The sequence below is a fragment of the Leptosomus discolor genome, chromosome 2, assembly GCF_034619465.1.
Source record: "Leptosomus discolor isolate bLepDis1 chromosome 2, bLepDis1.hap2, whole genome shotgun sequence".
NCBI lineage: Eukaryota > Metazoa > Chordata > Aves > Leptosomiformes > Leptosomidae > Leptosomus > Leptosomus discolor.
In genome coordinates this window covers 69898961-69916613 of record NC_141392.1, presented here as the reverse complement: position 1 = coordinate 69916613, position 17653 = coordinate 69898961, and the positions used below count along the sequence as shown (strand labels likewise).

At 40.4% G+C, this 17653-nt stretch overlaps 1 protein-coding gene across 1 annotated transcript in view; it reads right to left on the bottom strand.

Moving 5' to 3' along the window:
- TRDN (triadin) overlaps positions 1-17653 on the bottom strand; it is a 200220-nt gene that overhangs the window by 60696 nt on the left and 121871 nt on the right. The window contains exons 22-26 of the mRNA XM_086461253.1: positions 15050-15062; positions 14438-14468; positions 11194-11217; positions 8275-8325; positions 7724-7774 (exon numbers count right to left, since the gene is read on the bottom strand). Of these exons, the coding sequence (XP_086317379.1) occupies positions 7724-7774; positions 8275-8325; positions 11194-11217; positions 14438-14468; positions 15050-15062 (170 nt within the window). The remainder of the gene's footprint in view (positions 1-7723; positions 7775-8274; positions 8326-11193; positions 11218-14437; positions 14469-15049; positions 15063-17653) is intronic.

Below are 17653 nucleotides of genomic sequence, written 5' to 3'. Positions count from 1 at the left end.
AGAGACCACCCAGGATCAAGGGGCCTCTGTATCCTGCCCCTATCAGGCCAAAGGCAGAAGCCTAAATGAAAAGAGTGAATGAAGGCAAGTCCATGGTAGGGGCAGCAGTCAAAATCCCCTCTTGCCCACCTCACCTCCCCTGGTGTCTCTGAGCAACAGATATGTGACTCTGGTTGAGGAAGAACAGTCAAATGAGGACGGAGACATTGGGCAAGCTACACCAGAGTTGTCTACATAGCGAGACAGGCCTACTGCCAGTGTCACCACCACACACAAAAGGAAGAAAAGAAGGTTTATAGTTGTAGGTGACTCTGGTCTGAGGGGAATAGAGGGTCCGGTATGCCACATAGACCCTCCTCACAGGGATATCTGCTCTCCCCCTGGAGCCCAGGTTAAGGATGTCACTAGGAAACTTCCTAGCTTAGTGAGATACACAGATTGCTACCCACTACTGATTTTCCATGTGGATGGAGAGGAAGCAGCAACTAGTAGTCCAAGAATGATCAAGGAAGAATTCAGGGACTTGGGACGGTTAGTGAGAGAATCTGGGGCACAGGTTATTTTTAATTCTCTCCTTCCAGTTGAAAACAGTGACATTGGAAGGAACAGAAGGATCCAATCTATCAACATACGGCTTCATGGCTGGTGTCATTTCCACAGTTTTGGGTTTTTTAGTAATGGGATGGCCTACATGACACCAGGAATGCTGACATCAAATGGGAGATACCTTTCTCAAAGGGGGAAAAGGGTCTTTGCCCAAGAGATTGCGGGGCTGATTGACAGGTCTTTAAACTAGATGACAAGGGGAGTGGGATAATAATATCAAGATTATCTGTGATAAGCGGCAGGATGCCACAACAGGGTTGGAGGTATGGGGTGACAGTAAGGGCCTTCAACCTGCTGCCCTGAGGCATGCTGTGGACACTGCAGCACAGGCAAAGTCTTACAGAAGTCAGCCAGAGGCTCCTGAGGAAATAGGAGCCAACAGGGTAACATCCGTGAAACACTTTGGGGGAATAAAGGGGTGTGTCTCTAAAAAGGTGACATGGCTGGCAGCTCAGCTTAAGTGCCTCTACACCAATGCACGCAGCATGGGCAACAAACAGCAGGAATTGGAAGGTACCGTGCTACAGGAAGGCTACGACATGGTAGCCACTGCTGAAACTTGGTGGGATGAATCCTATGACTGGAGTGTGGCTACAAGCTGTTCAGAAGGGGCAAGAGCAGAAGGAGAGGTGGAGGTGTTACCCTCTATGTCAAGAAATGGATGGAGTGTGAAGAGTTGTCCCTATAGAATAGCCATGAGAAGGTCGAAAGCTTATGGGCAAGAATTAGGGATCAAGACAACAAAGGGAGCCTTGTGGCTGGTGTCTACTAGAGGCCACCCGATCAAGGGGAACCTATTGATGAAGCCGTTTTTCTCCAGCTCAAAGAGACATCGCGCACACAGGCTCTTATCCTGCTGGGGGATTTCAACAACCCCGACATCTGTTGGAAAAGTGACACGCCAAGGTGTAGGTAATCCAGAAAACTCCTGGAGTGCCTAGATGACCACTTCTTAAGGCAGGAAATAGACAGCCCTACCTGAGGGGATGCGGTATTGGACCTGATGGTCACAAATGCCAGTGAAATCATCAGGGATGTCAAGATTGGAGGCAGCCTGGGCTGCAGTGGTCATGCACTAGTGCAGTTCACTGTCCTAAGGGGTATGAGGCAGATGAAAAGCACACTCAGGACCTTAAATTTTAGAAAGCGAAATTCCAGCTCTCCAAGGAGTTAGTCAATAGGACCCCTGGGAAATGCCCCTCAGGGACAAGTGAGCAGAGCAGAGCTGACAGACCTTTAAGGACGCTTTCCACGAAGCGCAAGAGCTCTCAATCCCCAGGTGTAAGAAAGGAGGGCCAGAGGCTGCCATGGCTGAATTGAGACCTGCTGGTCAAACTAAAAGGCAAGATGGAATGGCACAGGCAGTGGAAGCAGGGACAGATATCCTGGGAAGAGTACAGAGACCTTGTGTAGGCACGAGGTCAGGAAAGCCAAGGCGCAGCTGGAGGTATGCAAAGGAAAAAAAGAAAGGCTTCTACAGGTATGTAAACCAGAAAAGGAAGGTCAAAGAAAGTGTAGCCCCTCTGATGAGCAGAAATGGTGAGATAGTAACAACAGACAACAAGAAGGCTGAGGTTCTCAGCAAATTTTTTGCCTCAGTTTTCACTGGCAGCCTCTCTCCTCACAGCTCTCAAGTTAATGGCCCACGAGATGGGACCAAGGAGACAAAATCCCTCACACCATAAGTGAGGACAAGGTTCGTGGCCATCTGGGGAACCTGAACATACACAAGTCCATGGGACCTGATGAGATGCATTCGCAAGTCCTGAGGGAACTGGCTGATGCAGTTGCCGAACCACTCTCCATGATATATGAAAAGTCGTGACAGTCAGGTGAAGTCCCAGGTGACAGAAAAAAGGGAAGCATTGCCCTCATTTTTAAAAAGGGTAGAAAGGAGGATCCTGGGAACTACCGACCTGTCAGCCTTACCTCTGTGCCTGGGAAGATCACGGAACAGATCCTCCTAGAAGATATGATAAGGTATATGGAGGACAGGAAGGTGATCCAAGACAATCAGCATGGCTTTGCTAGGGGCAAATCCTGCCTGACCAACCTAGTGGCTTTCTACAATGGAGTGATTGCATCAATGTTCAAGGGAATAGCTACAGATGACACCTATCTGGAGTTCTGCAAGGCCTTTGACATGGTCGCCCACAACATCCTTCTCTCTAAGTTGGAGAGATACAGGTTCAATGGGTGGACTGTTCAGTGGGTAAGGAATTGGCTGGATGGTCACTCCAGAGAGTAGTGGTCAATGGCTTGATGTCCAGGTGGAAAATGGTGACAAGTGGTGTCCTTCAGGGGTCCATACTGGGACCGGAGTTGTTTAATATCTTCATGAATGATATTGACAGTGGGATTGAGTGCACCCTCAGCAAGTTTGATGATGACACCAAGCTGGGTGGTGCAGTCGATGTGCCAGAGGGAAAGGATGCCATCCGCAAAGACCTGGAGAGGCTGGAGAGGTGGGCCCAGGTGAACCTCATGAGGTTCAACAAGGCCAAGTGCACTGTCCTGCACCTGGGCTGGAGCAACTGACAGTATCAATACAGGCTGGGAGAAGACATGCTAGAGAGCAGCCCTGTGGAAAAAGACTTGGGGGTACTGGTGGATGAAAAGCTGGACAGGAGCCACCAATGTGCAATTGCAGCCCAGAAGGCCAGTCATATCCTGGGCTGCATCAAAAGCAGTGTGGCCAGCAGGTCAAGAGAGGTGATTCCATCCCTCTACTCTGCCCTGGTGAGACCTCACCTGCAGTGCTGCGTCCAGCTCTTGGGCCCCCAACACAAGAAGGACATGGACCTGTTGGAACATGTCCGGAGGAGGGCCATGAAAATGATCAGAGAGCTGGAGCACCTCTCCTGCGAAGACAGGCTGAGAGTTGGAGTTGTTCAGCCTGGAGAAGAGAAGGCTCTGGAGGGACCTTATAGCGTCCTTACAATACCTGAAAGGGGCCTATAAGGCGGCAGGGGAAGAACTGTTCACAAGTGGTTGTAGCGATAGGATGAAGGGTAATGGTTATAAGCCAGAAAAGGGTAGATTTAGGTTGGACATTAGGAAAAAGTTCTTTAATATGAGGGTGGTGGATCACTGGAACAGGTTGCCCAGAGAGGTAGTGGAAGTCCCATCCCTGGAGACATTCAAGGTCAGGCTTGATGGGGCTCTGAGCAACCTGACCTAGTTAGAGATGTTAATGATGATTATAGGGGGTTGGACTAGGTGACCTTTAGAGGTCCCTTCAAACCCAATACATTCTATGATTCTATGATACTATGAAATAGGAGGAAATATTAACTGAGCAGTGTTTTTCTGTTGGTGAGTCTCATAACATAACTTTCTACATTTAAAGAAAACAAATGTATGTTACAAGTTAAGATGAAAAATGCTAAAGGCAAGATGTTATTTCATTTTCCTTTTACTTTAAAAGAAGAACAAGCATTGCATAACAAGTGAAAATCAACACATTTGTTTCTTTAATGACAATGTGCTATTATGTATATGGCAAGAAAGAAATACAAGCTACTGACTTATTTCCCCTACCAATCTGTGCATAAAAATAAATAGGCTTATTATCCACACATAACTGACATAAGAAATGATGCAAAGGTATCCCAAAACATGGCAAAAGCAAACAAGAGGGAAAAAAGGAGCATTCATTTGGAAAACAAATCATAGAACACAGAGTAAGAGTGAATTTACATTATCCATACAGCACAAATGGTGTCACTTTAATAACTCAGCATAGAGCAATTGTAGTAAATTTCTTAGAAAAATTCAGTGAGGAGTTATATATGATATGTCATGAGCTTTTAGTGCCACTGTTAGAGACTTTGGATGAATAAGCTTCTACTCTGATTAGCTGAGTAAGATATCTACCAAAGAAACCACATGGCAAATTATACATTAGAATTTCATTGGCCTCACATTATTGGAATATTCTTATGTCAACAGAAAATCAGCTTTTATATTCATTATTTTAAGTAGGTTTCTTTACTCTTCTTTAATTCAGGAAAAAGCTGAAGAGATACTTATAAATTTAGAAGGAGTCTTTAGATGTCTTTTATCACAAGACAATGGAAAGTATATTCTTCCAGTGTTCTCCTTAATTATTGCCAATAAAATTATACTCTAAGATTGGAGACATTTTGTTTACCTCATAAAATAGATAAGGTAACATTGTGAGATTGTGATCTACAGAGTATCCCAGTGATAACTCCAAATTCAGGGATTTATTTTTCCTGTCTCTACTTTAAATAAAAACATTATGCATCAGTTTATGAAAAATAGCCTGCTTTATGTAAAGTTTTTGGTCTGGACATCATCCTTGTTCATGCAAACTTAGCCCATCCTTCAAAGAGAATGAGGTACGATGGTGCCTCTTTTATTGCATAAGGTGCCAGGCAGACATTAATCCACACAAAATTTTAATACCTCATCTAAAAACGTTCCTTTATTTGGTTTTATATGAATAATAACAAACTCCCAAGACACATAGTTAGCATGTATATGCAGTCTTAAAAATCCTTACTTTCCTGTGTCCTTCAATATATATTTATTTGCCAGAAACATCCAGTTTAAGAAACAGATTGTAAGACACCAAGTTGCAAAGAGTGAAAAGAAGGCCCCAGTAACCTGGTTAACCTTTACAGAAGCCCACTGAGGAGGCTTGAATAGGTGATGAAGAGGGGAAAGGGTGGCATGCGAATAAGGCTTTGATTAATTTATGAGTTACAGTTTGGGCAAATAAGATGAGGGAATGGGGAATTCACAGTGCTAAACAAACCTTTATGTAGCAGAGTAATCCAGAACGCTATAGGGAAAACACATAGCCCAGAAAGGCACCGAGATTTCTGACAGCTTTATGAGTTCGTCTTATAGAGTCTTTATTGCCAATATATTTTGAACTGAGCTATTCAGCTCACTAATCAGCACCTGCATTTTTAGACACAGATACTGAACTGTGCGAGTCTGATGCCTGTTACGGGTAACAGGGACAGCAGCATCAGCAAGTGCTCTCAGGATCTGAGAGGCCAGGCTCATCTGGGCTGGACATCAATGCTGCTGCAGTGGCTCAGGAGCCTGTGGTGCATTTACATCTGTATTCAGCATTGAGTAGTAGGTCAAGATCTTGCTCATACCAGCATTAATGCATTGGGCATACATGACTGTACTACATGGGGTAAAGAAATTGGTGTGAAGCTTTAGTTGGTAACACTTTGAGTAATATGTTGGAATTTTTACAGAGATCTTTTCCTTGTTTTCCTAAAATGTAGGAAATCTGATATAACATGGCCTGTACTTGATCTTTATCACCTTTCTGAATGTTGACTGGAGAAGGTCTAACCTCCCTCATCATGTTAGGACAACCTCTTAATAAATTAGTGATTGAAGTCACTGACCTGTTGAACACGAGCCCAGGAGATTAAAAGCAGCACTGTGTGAGTGCTCAGTGGAGGACATGCTACAGAAGCTTGTTCAGGGCTGGTGAACCACCCCTTTCCATTGGTTCTTAAGAAACTCTTGTCGAAGAGGGAAAATATTTTGAGTCTCCTGTCTCCTTCTTTTTCTTCCCCCCTCACTCCATGCCAGTAATCCTTTGAAAGGAACAGCAGACTGAGCATACCTACTCTGTGCAGAGGAGGAGGGGGCAGATCTGTCGCTAAAGTGCCTTTTGTAATTTTTCAGCACAGGCCCATCAGGGAACAACAGATTATAGGAAGTCTGTGGAGAAGGCCATAGGAACCCAGGAGAGTTTGGATATACAGTTCTGGTCCAGATAATTAAGCTCATGTAAATGGGGTGTGTGTAAGTAGGAGTAGAACACACATAGAACAATACATGCACCACAGGATTTGCAGATTATTGTAATTTAATTTTGTGTATAAAAAAGTGATTAATTAGTGATTGCCCAATTAAACAAGACTGAGTGAATGAAGGCAGTTTCCAGGATTTTGAAAATAGGTCTAGCAGTAAGATTTTCATCTTTCCATAGTGCTTGAACTACATTCTTCATTCAGTTCTTTGTTTGAAATAGCATATAATGACTATATTTTAGAATAAATATTAACATAGAATCATAGAATCATAGAATGTTTTGGGACGGAAGGGACCTTAAAGATCATCTAGTCCAACCCCCCTGCCACGGCCAGGGACATTTTCCACTAGACCAGGTTACCTCTTGCAGTTTGAAACCATTACCCCTACTCCTATCCCTACACTCACTGATAGAGAATTCCTCCCCATCTTTTTTGTAGCCCCCTTTAAGCGCTGGGAGGCTTCTCTTCTCTAGGCTGAAAAACCCCAACTCTCTCAGCCTGTCCTCATAGGGGAGGTGCTGCAGCACCCTGATCATCTTTGTGGCCCTCCTCTGGACCATATAGATATTTCTATCTATATGGTATCTATATGGTAGATCTTTTTATCCTGAAGAACCTAAGGAACACGTAAAATAAGATTTATCCATAAATCATTTCTCCTTTCAATACAGCTATCTTTAGAAAGGTGGGAAGCAATAATATAGGTAAAAAGCTCTCAGCAAAAGGATGAAAGGAAATTCAGCTGACCTGATTTACTCTGACCAAATTAAAAAAGACATGGGAACTGTTTGATAAAGAATAAGGAATAAAAGAAAGATTCAGACTAACTCTCATGTTGCAGGTTGACTGGATGAAGTTATGGGGTTTTAACTGTATCTTTTACACAGTCCAGAAATCACATTACCCATTCACACGCTCATAAAGTTTACTTTATTCCTGTTATGTACACAGATTTATGCAAGTGTCCAGTTCAGACTTTGTTAACTGGCTCCTATTAAACACTTTGCGTTGTTCAGAAGAGCAAGTCATTAGGAAAGTTCTTAGCTATTACTCTGAGTGGTTTTGTGATATTTATTTAATTAATTTTAAGACTTCTGAATGTCAATTGGCTCGCCATATTCTATTTATGTCCTTTCCCCCCTTTTTCGTGCTGTAAATCCTGTAGAATATTTTAACCAATTAAATGTTGCTTGGTTAAGATTTATAATGAGAAAGATTTATAATGATTATTTTAAAATTTATATCTTCATTCTACTTTGTGTGGTTTTCAAAAATTTTTATATTTTATTCTGTATTCTTACCTTTATTTTTTAAAGCTGTAGGGTTCTTTCCTTCCTTTTCTTTAGAATATTCTGTAAAAATAATTTATTAATCTTCAAGCTAGAGTGATATAAGGTTAACAACTAATACCTCTGGGATAATGACTGAATAATTGGTGGTTTCTAACTGAGCCATGATACCAATTAAATGTGTAGTACAAAACTGTTTTTCATCAGTGAAATCACAAACTGTTTCACAAAGTGAAACCACAAACTTTTCTTAAGTATGATGAAAGAATAAAGATCACTCAAAATTTATTTCACTTTACAGCTTGTAATAGCAAATGTTAACAAGTGTTCCTAAATTCTGTGTTTGGACTTCTAAATTTTTCACACAGATGCTTCATATTATCAAGGCTCTATTTGCACTTCTGATACAGGTAAAGTCAATTAAGTTTTAATTTACAGAAACAGTATTATGCTTATAAATTCCTAAGTGACATATACCGTAAAAACAAAATGGCCAATGCAAGGTTTTTTTCTTGATCCACATAGATCTTAGGATTTTATACAATTTTGTCCTCCTATGTTACCTTTATCTTTTGGAGCAGCTGGAGATTTTGATTCTTTTTCTTTTCCAGGATCTGTAAAAGAAGTATTCACACTGATAAAGTGACAGTCAGAAGCCATAACTGAGTGAAACTATGAGAGAGAATGAAGTATCTAGATTATATGAGAGACTATAATCATACATTGGGAGAAATAGTGAAAAATGGAGTGATTGGAAGAGTTGTACAAAATTCACCTGCTTCCTTTCAGAGAGTTCAGTCCACAAAATGTGCAAAATTTGCAAGCTTCATATGGAATAAAGATAGTTTTTCAACTTGCTTAACCAGAAAGAACAAAACTGACCCTTTGCCAATTTTGACTCATCAGAGCTGGCTGTGGCCTACTTCCCTCATCTGGGATTGCCCATTCTTGCTCAGCAAGCCCAAGGCTCTCCTTATTGAAACTATTCTTTCTACGGGTCAGATGTGTATCAAATTGAGAGAGCAACACAATAAATAAAAATAATAAAAAAAAAGTGACAAATAGGAGGATGAGGAGGTCTTTTTACTCTGCCTACAGTTGAGTAGTGAAGATGGCTAGACCACACCATCCTTGATGGATACTGTATGAGGGAGGGCAGTTCCCTGTAAAAGGCATAAAAAAGAATTTGAACCAGACAGAAGACAGGAATTCTGTTTGAGACAAAATGCGAGACCATCATTCTGGGCTGATAGATCCAAGGTCTGCAAAGCTTTTCCCACCAAAATTAGAAGGATGGCACTGTCCCAAAACAGGTTAATCAGAAAGAATAGAGACTTGACTTTTGAATTCTTGCATTTTAAGTGAATGTTTTAATCATCTGATTAGTAGTTACACTTGTTTATACATCTTATCTGAGAAGTACAAATTAAAAGGTATTTTCTGGAAAAAAAAAAAAAAGATACCATGTTCTCTCTCTAATACGAAGTAAAAAATTCTTTCTATTGAAAAACTTGGCAGCAATTCAGTGCCAGAAGGTATTAAAGATCTCTGTTAGAAGACCCTCTTGGTTTCTACACGTAGGATAAGAGGTCAAGACTCCTAATGAGGAGAAGGTTGTATTTAGCAGATAGATATGAAACTTGCAGTAGCTACAGTGGGTAGTTGCAGTGATAATTGTTTACTACCTTAAGCACACAAAATTCACTTTTCTTATAAAAATATGGGATGTGTCCGATAGTAATGTATCATGGTATCAATAGAGCTTCTTGTTCACAATTTAGTATTCATCTCTTTGTAGGACAAACTGAGTTCATGGGGAATCTGAATTGAAGGAAACTAGAAATAATAAAATTTTATTTGTGGTAGAAGTAACTATCAAGTGGAAAAACTTAATTTACTGTTGACATTGAAAGCCCTGTTCTGTTGGGGCTGACATGAAAGGATAAAAATTTCATTATTTTTCTCCTTCTACACTGTGCTTCTAAAAATGCAGTATTTTCAGACGATATAATTTTTAAAGAAATCTTGGGAAAGTACTATATTGACCAAGGTCAAAAGTGTAATTTTGTTGTAACAAAGCTGTCTCTTTCCATTCTCACTACATCCCAGACAACTGCTTCAGAAGCTACCTCTGCTCTGCTGCTTCTACCTTCAGTTTTGTACTCACCAGTTTATGATTGGGTCACTAATTTTCAAAGTGAGAAAACAAAAAATTTACTGCAGATGTCTGTGAAGCATACCAGTGGAACTAAGTGTTTTTAGTAGTCCTAATAAAAAGTCAACATCAATTTTAAAATATTAATTTAATGACAGAAACCTGCGCTAGCAGGTATAAAAATCAGTGAGAAAACTGAAAAACTTGTCCTGTGCTCATGAGTTGTGAAAAATTCCCAAGAGAGATTCCATGTTCGGTGCAATGGTTGCTATGAAAAAAAAAAAAAAAAAAGAGAAGTGGAAGATGCAGACTTTTCTATTTTTTTTTTTTCTTTGTGGTTCACAATTCAAATAAAGATTTTGTAATTAATACAAGAATACAAGTAGCACAGCTAAATACTACAATATTATGCCTTTACCAAAATAAATCATTTACTGCACAATATAAAATTTTTACTTTCAATAGCCTGCCTGTAAGAACTGTCGCGCACCTCCATTAATAAGAACATGATTACCCAAACTGTTGCAAAGATGTTACCTCAGGGATGCAATTAGAAAAAAAGAACATTAAAAAATTCTGAACTGAAAGATTAAGTCATTACTGACGAAACTTGAAGTTCCATGTGACCCCCAAATGAGGAAACATTTGGGAAGGTGCTTCAGAGGTAGTTGTAATCTCCAGGAGAAAAAGTGGCTTTTAGAATGTGTGGCATGTGACACAGATGCTGCTGAAGAATTTCAAAAATGACCTAGGACAGACCTGGAAATGGGAAATCAGAGTGTAAATAGACACCGGCCGTATTCTGTAAGACTGAACTTACTGAAGTCTGTTAGACAGTCTGCCATAACTTGGTAAAATGACAACCTGCAGCAAAAATCCCATGGCAATAGCCTTGTGCTACTTGTTTTGTATTGATTTGCGGTGTTACGTTCATGCTGACATCAGAACACATAGAATAACTGTCACATAATTGAGACCTGTAGTGACCCTAGCTGGTGTGGAGAGAAGACTTTTGTGTGTAAAATAATAAACATAGATGTTATAAATAGGTATTTTGTCCTATTGCACAAGTCTCCTCCTTTTGTTAAGGAAGAATATACAGTATCGGAATGAAACTTCTTCGTCTTAAACAGACTAGAATTTCTCAGTGTATCCATAATTATTATTATCAGCTTTGTTGTATCAGTTCTAGTCTGTCTAATCAACTATGATTTGTAATTCTGACTAGCAGCAGGAGCTTTTATACTTTTTTTTTTAACTATTATTTATATATCCAACATCGCTTTATCAGTCATAGGGTGAAGCAATATGTAAAACTATAACTTACTTCCTTGTTTCTTCCTTGGTTGATCTGAGGAAAGAGAAGAGAAGGGAAAGAAAAGTGAAAAGAGAAAAAAAAGGAAGTATTAGAATACATGTTCACGTAAGAAATTATTTTTAATACAATCAGCTAATGAAAAAGTATTTAGATATATGTTGTCCCTAAGTGCTTAAATATATCTTGAAAGTGATTTCCCCTGCATTGTTGCTTGACAGTATGTGTGAGAAAAGTTCATGGTTCCCACCTGGTAACTTGCAGATTTGCAACAAGAGCATAAAAACCCCCTGTCTTATATGACCTGCTTCAACTGGTAGTAATTAACTCCTTTCTTAGTACTGTTGGATACCACAAGAAAAAGAAATCTTTGCCTTTTACTCATTTCTTTAAGTATTAATTCTCAGTTGCCCTAATAATAGACAGTAACTCCCTGGCAACTGTCTGACACTTGCTCATGTCATTTTTCAAACAAATAGAGCAAAGAGTTGAAGTACTATCTTTTTCCAGACACTTCTGGCAATTCCCCGACTTCTTGTTCTGCTTTTAACAGTTAAAAATGTTACATGCAAATTTGCTTTACTACTAATAAAAGATCAGTGAAATGAAATGTTGCTACAAACTTTTAACCCTTTCCCAGAGGGTGGGGATTTGAGGTTAAAGCTGGAATAGCATGTTTAATCACTAAAACCTTCAAGTTTGAAACAATGAAGCTATGTCCAGATTGCTAAACAAATAGAGCTGCCAACAATCCAGACTGTCCCGCAAGTATACTTATATTTAGTGATTTTCTTAAACTGCAAATCCTAATTTTGACAAGGTCTGTATCTGTCTACTTTTGATGTGTATTCTGACGTACAAAATTTAGCAGAGCAAATTATTTCATTTCTCAGTCTAAAAGGCTCAGTTTAAAAACTGTTTCCTGGTGCATTCATACTTTTCTGATTAAGAAGAAGAGTCCTTACTCTTCCTCAGATCTTCCAGATACCTGGAATCAGTGAATTAGGTACAGTTTCCCCTTCACTCAAAACATAACTCAGAGCTGCTTCCATCCCTTCATATTTTACTCTTCCATGAGAAATATAAGTACATGTAAATATTCAAAAAAATGCCTGAAAATTTTTTTGGCTCATTTGTCTTTGAGTGATCAGTGTGTTGGCAGTAGCTCCAATACATACAGGGTGCAGAAATGAGAAGCAGAAGAAATTGCTGTCTGAAAGTGTTTATATTCACTTCTGTGCAGAAGAGGAACTGAGCTGCTGCCAGTGTTCGGAAGTTGCTACAGAAATACTTGCGACAGACATTACACATTGCTCTTATTCACTCGACTTGCAGAAATTAGATGGCTGCTGACATGGGGAAACAGTGCTGCTGGTGCTGATGGCTGGCATGGGAAATAGTTTGTCCACCTTTTGAGTTCCCTGGGTATCACAGCGGATGGTTTAGAAATCCCTGCTCAATGCCAACCATGTGAAACTATCACTTGTGTCACTCAGTCTGTGCTTTTTATGGCACAGTTTAAAATATTTTGCAGATGAAGTCCCATCTAATGGTGGCACATAACAGAAGGGACAAATGTTACAGCAAACACCTCCTCATTGCTGCATGAGATAGTCAAACAGAGGGGAAGCAGTGCAGATGGTTGGGGAAGCACCTGTATGGCAATGGAAAATAGTGTGGAGAAACCCAGACTAACAATGACTGAAATCTAGGCCAAGGCCTGCCTAATTATAACATTTTCCATGACAACTAACAAGCATCTGATAATTGCTGCAGGTTGCCTGCTCTGACTTGAGCAATGCTGGGTAAAGCTGAAGCTGAGAAACTGGAGAAAAGAAAGGGATAAGAGCTCAACTGACCAAAGCGACATTACTAAATATGCCTTATACTTTATCCTTAAGGTTACTGGCAAGTTTGGAAAAACTCCAATGTAGAATCATAAAATGGTTTGGATTGGAATGGACCTTAAAGACCATCTAGTCCCAAACCCCTTGCCATGGGCAGGGACACCTTCCACTAGACCAGGTTGCTCAAAGCCCCATCCAACCTGGCCTTGAACACTGCCAGGGAGGGGGCAGCCACAGCTTCTCTGGGCAACTTGTGCCAGTGTCTCACCACCCTCACAGTAAAGAATTTCTTCCCAATATCTAATCTAAATCTACCCTCTTGCATTTTTAATCTGTTACCCCTCATCCTATCACCACACTCCCTGATCAAGAGTCCCTCCCCACCTTCCTGTAGGCCCCCTTGAAGTACTGGAAGGCCACTATAAGGTCTCCCCAGAGCCTTCTCTTCTCTAGGGTGAACAACCCAAATTCTTTCATCCTGTCTTCATAGGGCAGGTGCTTCAGTCCCCTGATCATCTTTGTGGCCCTCCTCTGGACCTGCCAGAGCAGGTCCGTGTCTTTCTTGTGCTGGGGGCCCCACAGCTGGATGCAGCACTCCAGGTGGCATCTCACCAGAGCAGAGCAGAGGGGGCGAATCACCTCTCTCGACCTGCTGGCCACGCTGCTGTTGATGCAACCTAGAGTGCAATTGTTTACCATCATCACTCATTGGGCTGAGTTTTGTTTTAGCCTAGGTGTAGCCTGCCCTTTGGAGTTCCTGCTATGGTTGGCTTGGGAAATCGTATGTAGACTTTTTGAGCTGTTGAACTCTGTGCCACCAACACGTCCAGTTCTTGTATCCTTTCTTCTTCTGGTGTTCCCACTCTCAGACATTCCCATTCATGCATCTATAACAATCCTAACCTTTTTGCTAAAAACATCTACAAGTTCTGCTCTCAAAAGCTTTTGAGTTTCCCTTCAGTGGACCTTTGTGGCTCTTCATGGGGCTAATGTTTCACCTGGGATAAGAAAGGCAGCTCAGCTGACCTTAGGGGGACTTTGCCCTTTTACCTCATTGCAAATCACTGTCTAAGACTGAATAGTAAAGTTTAATTCCTGCCCAGGCTACAGGGGCAGAAAACCTTTCGCAAGATCTGTGGGACACAAAGTCCCAGCACAAGACATTTAAGCAGAAGGAGGCAGCCTGTTCACTTGAAGATTTTTGTGGGGGTTACAGCTTTGTGGAAGCGGGACAAAGCCAGCTTCCTGGTGGAAATTCCCTGTTGCTCTGATAAGCACAACAGAGCCCTGGCAAATACTAGCAGAGGAATGGGTTTAAAGGCTGCTGTCATCCCTCTTTCTGAGGTTTTTGGTTTTGTGCCGTTATCTTTTAAGACAGATAACGCCAACATGCTTTGTTTTCTTTTTACCTTGCTCTGCTGTCTTTGTTGCTTTTTCTTCCTTTTTTTTTTTCAAATATTGCTGAAAATGAAGTTTTAAGTAAGATTTCTGGTCAGAAGTGTTGCTCCAACAGACAAAGCTTTTCTTAAATGCTTGCAGACTGTTTTGAGGCCAATGATTTCAAAGATTAGCAACCATGAGATACCTTTTTTCCCCCAATATATGACTACATAATAATTATGTTTTATGTATCTTAAAAAGAAAAGAGCAAAAGCAAACAAGGAACTTTTTTTCTTTCAGAAAATAAATAACAGTGCTGTATTCTTGATCACAGGTGGAACAGAGTCTGAACTGCAGTGCATATTGCATAACGGAGGAGAGAGCAAAGCAAGCAAGTTCTGCTTTACCCAGCCATGGGAGGGTTCCCTACATGAGTGTGGTTTTCTGTTTGCACCAGCAAAAACCTGCACTCTTCTTCCCTGACATGGCAAAATGCTTCCACACATTTTTAATTTCAAGCATGTAGTTAGACTCACTGAAGATAGTGGGCCACAGGCAAACTGCATATTTAGAGACACTTGACTTAGTCCTTGTGAATACTGTGATTTCTGCATGGAAGAGAGAAGGGTGAACCAAATCACTTGTGCATCAGGGCTGCTAGACCTTTGCTGATGCCAGAGGAAGCAGTTGTAACAGCCCAGGTGGGGATATCTAGACATATCCAACTGATTATTCACAAACTTTAGCTTCCACACTTCCTGAATTGATCTTCACAGTTGGAGAGACAAGGGACAGAGATTTTTTGTTCCTGGGTCCACACTAAGGATTAAATTATTTAAGAGGAGGAGGTACAGGAAGGAATTCTCTCAGATAGTGCTGTCTTAGGAAACTTACATAAATATGGATATCTTTTATTGTTTCTGATACTTTATGTGGCAAGTTTGTCAATGTACAAGATTTCTGTGTATTATTGAATATGCTTAGGACAACATATATATTTTCTTGTCTAATTGAATTATTCAGCGTTGAGTTTTGTAAATATGTGAACATATTCGTTTAGCTTTAAATGGCAGTGCCAACACTTCACTTTTGAAACCCAAGCTTTTGTAGCCATAATTTATAATGATTATGCTGAATAGGAAGCAGTGCTTTAATTTAAAAAGATATCCTCTTACCATGTTTGACACAAAAATGTGGCATTAAGAAAATAAGCTTCATGGTCATTGCCTTGTTTAAAAGTAGTGCAAAGAATAAACAATCAGTATAAATGGCAGGATGTAAAGTGGACAGTGAAAATTAATTTACATCTGATAAGTATAGAAATGACTTTGCAGCTACAGAGTTATCAGCACATAACATCCCCTCAGCTTGTTATTTCAACCTGTCAAGCAGAGTAATATTTTCAATGCAATGTTTTATTACAGCAATTCACAGTTCTAAATTGAGAGCTTGGCTTTTAGAGCCAAGGTAAATACTGAGGATCATGTTCTGTTATCATCATTTATGCTGAGAAATTCAGGGAATTCAAAGGACCTATGAATTGCCTCTAGGTGTGCTTGCTGTTCTGGAGGGATGTACTGGTGGTCCCTCTGGGGCCAGGCTTGCAGTCCAGGCATCAAGGAAGCCTCCTGAAGCTGCTGGGCATGATGGCCCAAGCAGGCCAGCTCGTTTAGTAAGCCTATCTGCAATGACTGCAAGTGGACTGGAGGCCAAAAGAAGGTTCTTCTGTTCCCAGCGGGGTACCTTTCCTGAGATTCAGCGAAACATCAGGTATGGACAGATGAACTGCTTCATGTTGAGTGGAATGGACTAACTCACACATATCAATCACTCCCTTGCCACTTACTCTTGTTTATTGCAAGATGTTGTGGGGTGAGTGAGTGTTTGTGAGCAAGTTCCATGAAAACAGTGAAATATTGCACCTCAGTTACCACAGGTAACTTATTTTATTGAAGATAATCTTCAGTTTGCCTGAAAATCAAGTCTAGGCTGAAGGGATGACTGACTGGATCCACAGAAAAAAAAAAAAAGTGAGTACTCAATTTCTATTCAAGTACCTAACTTTGCATTGATGTTACTGGACACAGAGAAAGCCAAAGAGGAGCAAAAGCCCTTAATGTTTATTGTAGATCTATGCTATTAGCATTCACTTAGGCCCAGATCAGCAGAATTACTTAAATCAGTATTAAACTAGACACCTACATGCCTCGATGAATCTGGGCATTGAGCCCTATCACTGAGCAAACTAATATCACAATACTTCCAAAAATCTTAACGAAGTGGCCAACATCTTGAAGAATAAACTTATTCTAATAGGGAAAAAAATATATGAAAAGAGGAACCAGAAACCTGCCCTGTATGCATTCCAAAATGTCTTTAGCGCCTAAAGCTGCAAAAGTAGCTATGATAAGAGTAAAATGGATTACTGAGAACTGTTATTCTCTTCAAAGCATGTTTATCCTTTTTAGCTAAAACTACAGCAGTTTTAGTTTGTTCAATTACTGAAAACCAGAATACTGATGGAATAAAAAATAAAAGTATTTTCTGGATACTGAACTGCAGGTTAGAAGAGCAATACAGCTTTCTGAGAAGATCAGGTATTTAGAGTCATCGAATTCATGTGGCAGTGGTAGACTGTGAGTGCAGTTATGATGAAGGAACCAGCCATCCTTGAGAAGCGTTGAGGCTGATATTTAAAAATAACAACTAGTAATATTAATACTATTCTGGGAATCAGTTCATTCAGTAATGCTACAACGTTTCTGTGAGTGAGTGTTTGTAAAGAAGAACTTGCTGAGACAGATCAGAGGTTTAGTAATTTTTGGGAGCTGCCAAGTAGCATCATCTGGACATGGCACAGTAGTACCTGGAAGGACAAACAGGACATTTCATTACTTGCTTTGCTTTTTGAGAAGAGAGGCATGAGCTACTTTGGTAATGCTGGGAGGTCTTTTATCATCAAGGTAATAGGTGTCCCCTTAACAGTCTGTACAAATAGAAAGCCTGCACAAATAGAAAGCCTGCACACATAGAGTCAGTGTTTGGAAAAAGACTCCAAAGAAGGTTTTGTTTTGTTTCTATTAGAACAGGGACAGATTTTCCAATTTCATCCCTTTCACTGAGCATTTTCAAGCTTGAAAGATGACCTCTTTGTAAAAAATGGTCCCATCGCTGGTGTTCCCAATTTGAAAAGCTGATCCTTTAGCCATACGACTTAAGTACCATGTATGTATTATCGTGTGTTA